The 9,575-nt window shown below is 47.2% G+C and overlaps 1 protein-coding gene across 1 annotated transcript in view; it reads right to left on the bottom strand.

The window, feature by feature from the left end:
* Positions 1 to 118: 118 nt before the first annotated feature.
* Positions 119 to 9,575, bottom strand: part of LOC311361216 (uncharacterized protein) — a 27,140-nt gene continuing 17,683 nt past the window's right edge. Inside the window, exons 12-19 of the mRNA XM_084481418.1 lie at positions 8,865 to 9,002; positions 7,449 to 7,685; positions 6,036 to 6,274; positions 5,755 to 5,898; positions 5,117 to 5,255; positions 4,455 to 4,501; positions 3,841 to 3,895; positions 119 to 3,102 (exon numbers count right to left, since the gene is read on the bottom strand). Coding sequence (XP_084337544.1) covers positions 2,948 to 3,102; positions 3,841 to 3,895; positions 4,455 to 4,501; positions 5,117 to 5,255; positions 5,755 to 5,898; positions 6,036 to 6,274; positions 7,449 to 7,685; positions 8,865 to 9,002 — 1,154 coding nt within the window. The 3' untranslated portion in view covers positions 119 to 2,947. The remainder of the gene's footprint in view (positions 3,103 to 3,840; positions 3,896 to 4,454; positions 4,502 to 5,116; positions 5,256 to 5,754; positions 5,899 to 6,035; positions 6,275 to 7,448; positions 7,686 to 8,864; positions 9,003 to 9,575) is intronic.

Genomic DNA, 9,575 nt, shown 5'->3' on the forward strand with positions numbered 1-9,575 from the left:
TGCAAATCTATCCTTTTGTATGTATAACAATGCAGATAGTCCCTTAACTCTCTGTTGATAAACTGACTACGTGCGTGTACTTCTGTATTTGTGGTGCAGGGTAAGGTTAGACCACACATTTCACTTTTGTTTCATTTATTTCTTCAGAAAACCTTTCATGATGCGTTAACACAACACACACTGTGACTTCGTCTTCAGAGACCGACCCGCATGGAGTCCTGTCTCGGCAATTCTAGTTCTCTTTCCTTCTACAAAAACAAAGCTGCTTTCCAATCACATCAGTCAAAAGTACTATATACAAACAGAACCATCAATACACTGTTTCATACGCCGTTATGTTTCCCTCTAAACAAACTATCAAAAAGGCATTGTTTACGCTCTAAAAAGGTGCGGACCGAATCTTTAAAAACACTGGTCGAAGCTTGATTTAATCGATTGTTTGAAACTCTTAATGGTTTTACCTTCCACCAAATAGCAATTCGCATTTTATGTTTAAATATTTGGCAATTTACTCATATCTTTTTCTATAAGTAGGGTTAGGGTTAACTGACGGAGCGCAGACAAGACCTATTTTGGCAAAGATAGTTTTATGTAGTTTTAAACACACAGCGCTAGTTCAAGGCCATTTCCTACATTCGCATCTTGTGCAAACGAGACTCAAGCTAAAGGCAAGCGAAGCAACACTGCCCTCTAGTTGTTTCCGTTAATACTGTGATCAAGGGGCATTACATCGAGGCGTGGATCGTGATCTCATGTGATGCAGCCTATGTGAGGATTTCTTTTAAATAGCCACAACACTCTAACACACATTCCTAACAAATCATACAAATCATAGAAGTGAATACACTCAAACATATTCTTAAAACATTGATGTTTAACATCAAATAAAAGCAGGTGTGTCATAAAGCTATTGCACAGCTACCCAGCTATTACACTTTGCACAAAGCAAAGGTTGGCATTGATTTTTTTTCTAAACTGCAAACTTTAAAAACATAACAAAGGCAACAAAAAGCAGCATTTTACAGCAAAACAATAGCAATAACAATGTACAGCAAGAACACACATCTAAGCAAACTGCAACAACACAGCTGATACCACTAAACCAGCACTAGAACAATGGTCCCACCAGTAGCATGCCAAAGTTTGTAAAACGTATTAGAACAGATTAACATCTTTTGCCATTGCCATGGAAACGCAACAATAACTACAAATACTTTGTCAAGCTTTGGTCCATTAAAGGAGCAAATTACTGTCACATAGTTCTCATTGAACTGACGCAACTTTTCTTTTCTTTTCAACGGTTACCCTCTCTGTGGTTCTGTAAGAAGACAGAAATGTCCTCAGGTTTTTAGCAATAGTCTCACTTCCTATGGTCTGGTACGACTTGTGTTTGTCCTTCACATGGTCAAGGCAAATCAAATGAAATCAAGGAGTTCAAAGTTCAAACTTTGGCAAGCCACGGTGCTCCCCTGCTCCACAATTCACCACAATGTGGTGTCTGGTGGTGTCTCTCCAAAAGAAAAACGGTCATGCGGTCATCACTGCAGAATAAAACACAGCGACAGAGAGAGGCGTACGATATTGCACGTGGTGGTTGTCTTAACATTATCACGTGTATAAATAAATACGTTTCATTGTCAGGCTAAGATATAGCAAAACAAAACAGCAAACTGTTTTTTTTTTTTAATTCTTGTTCATTCGATAAACGTTAGTATTGCACATGCTCCAATGAGGACTCCTTTCGCTGGAGATTGAATACTGGTTCGATCCGGTTCCATTTCGGCCCTTAACCTTACGGGCTAGTCCAAACAAAACAAGGTCACTTATAATAGTTCTACCAGGCAGATGGACACACACCATCATAGCTGGGATATGGGTTCAAATCTGGCAATGGATTCATGTTTTGGCCACTGAGAGAGATGGCTAGGGACCGAAATGGAACCATTACTTGGTTCTCAAGGAGAACTCTTGGCTAATGGCTTAAAAGTAAAACATTCATCAGCCCTCACCATATATTATAACAGCTAGTACACAAATACTGAGCTCAGCAGTGCACAACTGTGTACATTCCTTCACGTGTTCAGTGGTACATTGTAGGTTTAAATGTTTTTTTTGCATTGTACTGGCAAACATGTCTTCATTAAGGAAAACGCCACAAGGAGTAAACTTGCATTTTTGTGGCAGTAAAAAGTTGAGGTCCAATTTTTTTTGTGTTTCGGTTGAGTGATTGATCATATGTTTGTCGTGTTTGCACAGGTATTTCATGTATGTAGTGTGTGTATACTTGTGAGTGTGTGTACGTTAAAAATTCCTTCCAACAAGCCACGAGTAAACATGCATTAACCCTTTTCTCATCTCAACGGCTGTCTGGCTGGTAGGAGAGGATGCCCCTCGATACAGGTCCGACACCAGCATGGCTTTTTAGACACGGCTTTCACAAAAACCAAAGGACCAAGAACACCTGGCTGCAGACCAGATCGGAGGGCACAACCTCCCTCTACCTTCGTCTGCATCAGCCCAAGACTTACGTCACGGAAACCACCGGAGGCACATCGCAAAGACCATCTGTTACTCTCACAACAATGCAAACTGTAGAATTTTTCACACAAAGACAATAATAGATGTACGGTTGTTTGGACGGGTGGGGGGAGTGGACGGAGGGGAGAGAGGGAGTCGGTGTGAGGATATGGCTCAAGTTGCAAATATAATGGCTGGACAGGTGGTAGGGTGGTGGTGGTGGGGGGGGGGGGGGTGAGTGAGAGGCATGGAGGCACTCTGAAGTTCAGCTGGGTGGTTATAGAGGATGGGGGGCAGGGGGTCGAATGGGGCGAGGTAAGGCCGGCAGGTGGAGGGAGGAGGGAGAGGGAGGGGGGGGGGGGGGCTTGGCTGTCCTTATTTGGAGGGCAGGGGGTGATCAGAGGTCGCTCGCGTTGAGGCTGGTTCTCTTTTAATAAGTCAGAGTCTCGAGAAGGCATTGGCTGCTGCGTTTTCTAGCCACTGGGCGCTGATTGGTTGTAGCCACGGCAATGCCGGAGGCTTCGCTGGTCTTCAGGAAACTCCAATCATGGCGCCTCTCTCTGCCAGAAGGTCTAGGGTCCGCAGCTGGAAGAAGAGGGGGAGGACGGATACGAGGAAGAGGAGTCATCTCACAGAATCCCTTTCACGTGTAAAGGTTAGCAAGTCTATTGTGTTATGATGTAAATGTCTGTTTTTAAGCAAAACGTCACTGCTGGCAGATGAGAAGCAGAAGAAAAATAATCAGAAAAGCTGCTGAAATCCCTGACACATGCATGTTTACACTAACTCAGTTTGAACGTCCTGGATGTTAAAGAGTGAAGGAGTTCAACTCTGAGTGCTTCATGTGAAACAATGCAGTTCAATCAATTTGACGCCATGGAACAAGTATGCACAATAAATCCTTTTTTTAGAATTAACTTATTTCAAAACTTGTTTAAGGTAAACAAATGTTTTGAGATCATTTCACCAGAAGGCCTGATAAGAAACATGTCCTCATGATCAGCAGAAGCTAGGTATGGAGAGAAAGGGGTGGAGCTTCATCAACCCAACCGAAAGCAGCAGTAGCCGTGATCCTGTTCTTTATGAACACCCATTTGCGCACAGCACTCCCCGTTAACAGCCCAAACGGAACGGCAAAGCCCATGTGATGGTCAGCCACAGCACAACAATAACAGGCACATTCAGGGGGAAGTAGTCCGTGACGACACACACACACACACACACACACACACACATATCTGTAAAACCCCGGCTAAGGGAATACAACCATGTCACGGATCTACTTCAACCCGTTGCCGTAGCTACGAGGTGTCAGACAATTACCAGCAGAGGGAGTGGAAGAGGCGGGGCTTAGAGAGGATAGCCTCTGCTCATTCTTCTGGAGGTTCAAGAGACAAAAGAGAGGATGGATGGAGGGAGGGAGGGAGAGAGGGAGAGAGGATGGAGAGAGGGAGGGAGAGAGGGAGAGAGAGAGGGAGGGAAGGAGGGAGGGAGAGAGCGAGGGAGGGAGGGAGGGAGGGAGGGAGAGTGGGAGGGAGGGAGAGGATGATGGAGAGAGGGAGAGAGGGAGGGAGGGATGGAGGGAGAGAGGGAGGGAGGGAGGGAGGGAGGGAGGGAAGGAGAGAGGGAGGGATAGAGGGAGATGCAGGTAGGCCAGGTAGGGTTGAGTAGAGAGTGCAGAGAGAGTTGGAGGAGGAAGAGAAGAAGTGAGGAGACAATTCCACATTGGAGGGGGTTGGCGGGGGGGGGGGGGGTGGGGGGGCAAATGAAACAGGAATAACCAAAGTACACAACACAAATACACACAATACAACATATTACAAAATAAAGGAGAGAGAAACCCAATGTGCTAGGACCTACTGGGGTGTAAACATACAGAGAACACGTGTAAGAACACTGGGTGGCTGGGTGTCGCGTGTCGGGGCGTGCTTGTTTACCTCCAAGTTTGTCCTTGCCTTCTTTATCACATCGCGCGTCCTTGACACTGTGATAACACAGGAACAGTGCATATGAGCTACACTACACATACGCGTGAACACAAGTCCGCACTAGTACAGCTTAGAGCACAACCTTCCCTCAAGCAAAGCTTTGATGGCTTTATAGATTATTATTATTATTATAAAGCCGTTATTATAAAGACATTTTTAAGTCATTGTTCCTAAAATAATAATAATAGTGTTTCGTAGCCTTGTGTGTTTTTCCCACTATAAAGTTGATTTTTAGATTAAACTAACTCGCCAAAGTCATTTTAAAACCAATCACACTGATCAGTGTCTTCTGCATCCCGTCCGTCTAGTCGGCTCCGTTGTCAAAAAGTTGAGAAATGTTCAACTTTTCAGGCAGCGACGGATCCGTCGGCCAATCATATTTGCGTCATGCAAATATACGCAAATACACTGTCCAACGAAACCGCCTTTGTAATACAACCCGGGAAAACACATGGAAACGCCCAAAAAAGCCTCAATCTGTCGACGGACGGAGGTAGTGTGAACGCGGCGTAATCCTTCCTTCTCCTCCCCCCCCCCCCCCCCCCACTGTGTAGACCCAAGACCCCCGGACCACTAAACCTTGTGTAGACCCAGCGGCCCGGAGCACTCACGCTGGTTGACGATGTAGTGCTCCATGGTCTCCTTGCTGCGGTTGGTGGTCCTCAGCCTCTGGATGGTCCCCTGCAGGACCTCCTCTTGCTCCGACATGCGCAGCCTCAGGGCCAGGATCTCCTCCTGCATGGACTGCTCCTGTGGACGGATGGGAACACACACACACACACACACACACACACAGACACACACACACACACGCACAGACACACACACACACATACACACGCACGCACGCACGCACGCACGCACGCACGCACGCACGCACGCACGCACGCACGCACGTTACTACAATCCCCCTTCATTCCCACTGCTGTTTGTATCACTCATGTCACCAGGCACACTGCCATGTTGCACGTTGATCTTCTTTTATGTCTGAATGATGAATATTAAATGTTTTTTTCATGTTTAAATATGAGCTGCGTCAAAGACGAATGTCCGGCTGTTGATAAACAATAATGTTAATAATCTGCTGAGTCTAAAACATGTTAAGAAGAATGCATGATGTACTAGTATCTCTTTCCTATCCTCCTCATACATCTCCCTCATCCCTCCCTCCCTCTCTCTCCTCTCTGCGGTAAACCCGTGAGACTGCGATCGTCGAGCGGTGCTGCGGTAACCATAGCGATGAACAAACCTTCTTCAGGCTGACAGGGGAGCGGTCGCTGCTGGGCAGAGCCGCTCTCCAGAACATCTTGAGCAGGGAGAGGGCCTCCTCCTGGATCTGCCTCATGGTCTTGGTGTTGGACAGGAGACCCTTGATGCAGCTGAAGTCCAGCACCTGCACACAGAGATCACTTAATATCCACTTTCCGTCTTTTTTTTTTTTTTTTATTCGGAAGACTAATGTCCAATCACCACCCATCACCCTCATCTCCATGGCAACAAAGCTCTCTCTCTCTCTCTGTGTCCGCTCACCAGGTCGTTGCTCTGCTCCTGGTTGCCCGGCAGCGGCGGTTGGCCGAGGCAGGCCTGCAGGGCCGTCTCCATTCGCTGGACGAGGCTCCGCCCCTCCAGGACCTGCTGCTGCAGGGCGCTGAAGTCGTCCACGTGGCCGATGGCGTGGCGGCCGTTCCGATTGGCGAACGAGCCGTCGGGGGCGTCGCCCTCCAGCTCGGAGTGAGGGTCGAACGGCTCCTCCAGCAGCGGCAGCGGCGCTGGATGGCAGAGGGGGGTGGTGGTGGAGAGAAAGTTAGGTTTGTTTTCTCTATTTATGTCAAAATGGAATTAAGAAATCTTAGCTCTTATTTCCTAAACAACAACGATCGTGTGTGCTAATGAGTAGAGCTGTAAGCATTCGTTATACAACCAAATGCCACGGTGCAGCACAGGTAAGGTTCATCCACGATGCATGCGTTTGTCAAAACTTTGTCAAAGGAAAACACAGATCTCTTTGTGCGCCCCGCTGAGAGGATTAGCAGGGGCGGGGAAAGGGCGAGCCACACCGTTGGCAGTGCTGTGGCTGTCGTCCAGGTCTGAGTACGGCCCGTACGGAGAGCCACAGTTAAACAGACCGATGTCCCTGACCGGCGGGGACGGCGCCGGGTCTGCAAAACACACACACACACACACACACACAGCAACACACACGCCGGGCTCAAACACAGCAACAGCAATGCAACTCGTATATCTAAACACCACGCACCATCTCTACGGGTACTGAGTTAGTATGTCACGTCGTAAAGCAGAAGCACGTTCCATGCATGTGCCCTCACATGCTTTGAGTGGAATGTGGCCTGTATGTGTTACTGTATGCCGTTATGTGATATTTGTATGTAGGCATTTATATGTAAATTGTGAGTGTGAGTGTGAGTGGAAATTGAGTGTGTGGGCAGTGTGGGGTGCAAAAATGTTTATGTGTGTGTGTGTGTGTGTGTGTGTGTATGTGTGTGTTGGACTTTGTATATTATACACAATTGTGAGTATTTATACATGCAACTAAATATCTACCTGCCTGTCTATCAACCTGTACATCCCACTACCTGTCTATCACCCTATCTATCCCACTACCTGTCTATCCCACTGCCTGTCTGTCACCCTATCTATCCCACTGCCTGTCTATCACCCTATCTATCCCACTACCTGTCTGTCACCCTATCTATCCCACTGCCTGTCTGTCACCCTATCTATCCCACTGCCTGTCTATCACCCTATCTATCCCACTACCTGTCTGTCACCCTATCTATCCCACTGCCTGTCTGTCACCCTATCTATCCCACTGCCTGTCTATCACCCTATCTATCCCACTACCTGTCTATCACCCTATACATCCCCACTGCCTGTCTCCCTCGGGGCCTGTGTCTGTGGGCCCCCGGGCCCCGTGGCCCTCACCATGCAGCAGCTGCCGGCGGTAGAAGCTGTCCCTCTGGGGGCTGGCGGTGAGGGCGGACAGGGAGGGCGTGCGCGGGGAGCCCAGGCCCAGCTTCTGCTCCAGCTGCTTGTGGAGCTCCAGCTGCTTCAGCGCGCTGCTCTCCTGCACGCTGCTCTGCAGCTGGGCCCGCAGGCTCCTCACCTCGCCCAGCAGCTCGCCCAGCTCCAGGGGCAGCGCCGGCACCCCCGACAGGAAGCCTGGAGACCGCGGGCGAGGGAGGGGGCAAGTCGGTCAAGCACTAGTTCAGAATGATGGGCGATACCCCCTCCTCTTTGCCCTTATTGGTGGACAGTCTTTCATCTGGTGACTGCCTTTGCCCTTATTGGTGGACAGTCTTTCATCTGGTGACTGCCTTTGCCCTTATTGGTGGACAGACTTTCATCTGGTGACTGCCTTTGCCCTTATTGGTGGACAGTCTTTCATCTGGTGACTGCCTTTGCCCTTATTGGTGGACAGACTTTCATCTGGTGACTGCCTTTGCCCTTATTGGTGGACAGTCTTTCATCTGGTGACTGCCTTTGCCCTTATTGGTGGACAGTCTTTCATCTGGTGACTGCCTTTGCCCTTATTGGTGGACAGACTTTCATCTGGTGACTGCCTTTGCCCTTATTGGTGAACAGACTTTCATCTGGTGACTGCCTTTGCCCTTATTGGTGGACAGTCTTTCATCTGGTGACTGCCTTTGCCCTTATTGGTGGACAGTCTTTCATCTGGTGACTGCCTTTGCCCTTATTGGTTGACAGTCTTTCATCTGGTGACTGCCTTTGCCCTTATTGGTGGACAGTCTTTCATCTGGTTCCTGGTGGTGCCGGTGGGTTTGGATTGAATTGTTAAATAAAAGCAGGGAAAATGAAAGAGACTAGATGCTATTTGTGTTCGATCCCCGACGTCCACAGTGTGATGTGTGATCTGTGGACATCTGCCTTACCCTTGTATGTGACATGAATCTGCAAATGTAATGTAGGCAGCTTTGGGTAAAAAGCATCTTCTGATGTCTAAATTGTTAGCATTATGAATACATTATTAACAAAAACAAATGTCCTCATGTGTAATAATCACATAGCTGTTAAATTATTGTTTGCTTTTTAGTTTCTACAGTTGTGGATTCACTTCACTGTTGATTCTCACAGATATGAATGAATGGTCAACGGATCAAAAACATCTCCTTCCCAGTGGATACAAATGAAGAATATAAAAATACAAATCTAATAAAGTGCAAAATGAATAAATAGTGCAGAAAAAAGGGGGGGGGGGTAAGGTGCACAGTTCTTCACAGTGATATACATATTCAAGAATAAATAATAAATAATAGTGTTTGGGTTATTGCACATTAAATATACACATTATGACGAAATATACACATTATGACGACTGACCTTGGCTGGCCTTGGTGCCTCCACACACGCGGTCGTACACCTGCAGCTCGCTCTGCAGGGAGTGCATCAGCTCCCTGCTCTCGCACAGCTGCTGCTGCAGGAGGGACACCTCGTGCTGCAGCCTGGGAGCCACAGACACACAGGGCAGGGGTTACAGTACAGACACACGGGTCAGTGGTTACAGTACAGACACACAGGGCAATGGTTACAGCACAGACACACGGGTCAGTGGTTACAGCACAGACACACAGGGCAGGGGTTACAGCACAGACACACGGGTCAGTGGTTACAGTACAGACACACAGGGCAGGGGTTACAGTACAGACACACAGGGCAATGGTTGGGGGGGAAAGTGACAGGTAGATAATATTGTGTTGAGGGTTAGGACTGACACTGAATTGTCAGACATTGAGTTCAAACAGTGTGTTTGTCATAATTTAGCCTAGTGCTTGATTAAATAACGTCACCCATCCGTAGCCTACCATCTAGTATTGGTAATGCATCAGGGCCATTATAAACTTCTCTAGTTAGAAACGTCGATAATACAAATGCGATAAGATAATGTTGCATTCTAATTACTGAATGTGAAATCTGATTAGAATAATACATCAATGATAAATAATAATAATAATAATAATAATAAACAATTATATTGTTAATAATAAACAATATAACATAAATCAACTTAAATACAAATTCTCCATTCCCGCA

The sequence above is a fragment of the Micromesistius poutassou genome (genome assembly GCF_964030765.1).
Source record: "Micromesistius poutassou genome assembly, chromosome: 16".
Classification (NCBI taxonomy): domain Eukaryota; kingdom Metazoa; phylum Chordata; class Actinopteri; order Gadiformes; family Gadidae; genus Micromesistius; species Micromesistius poutassou.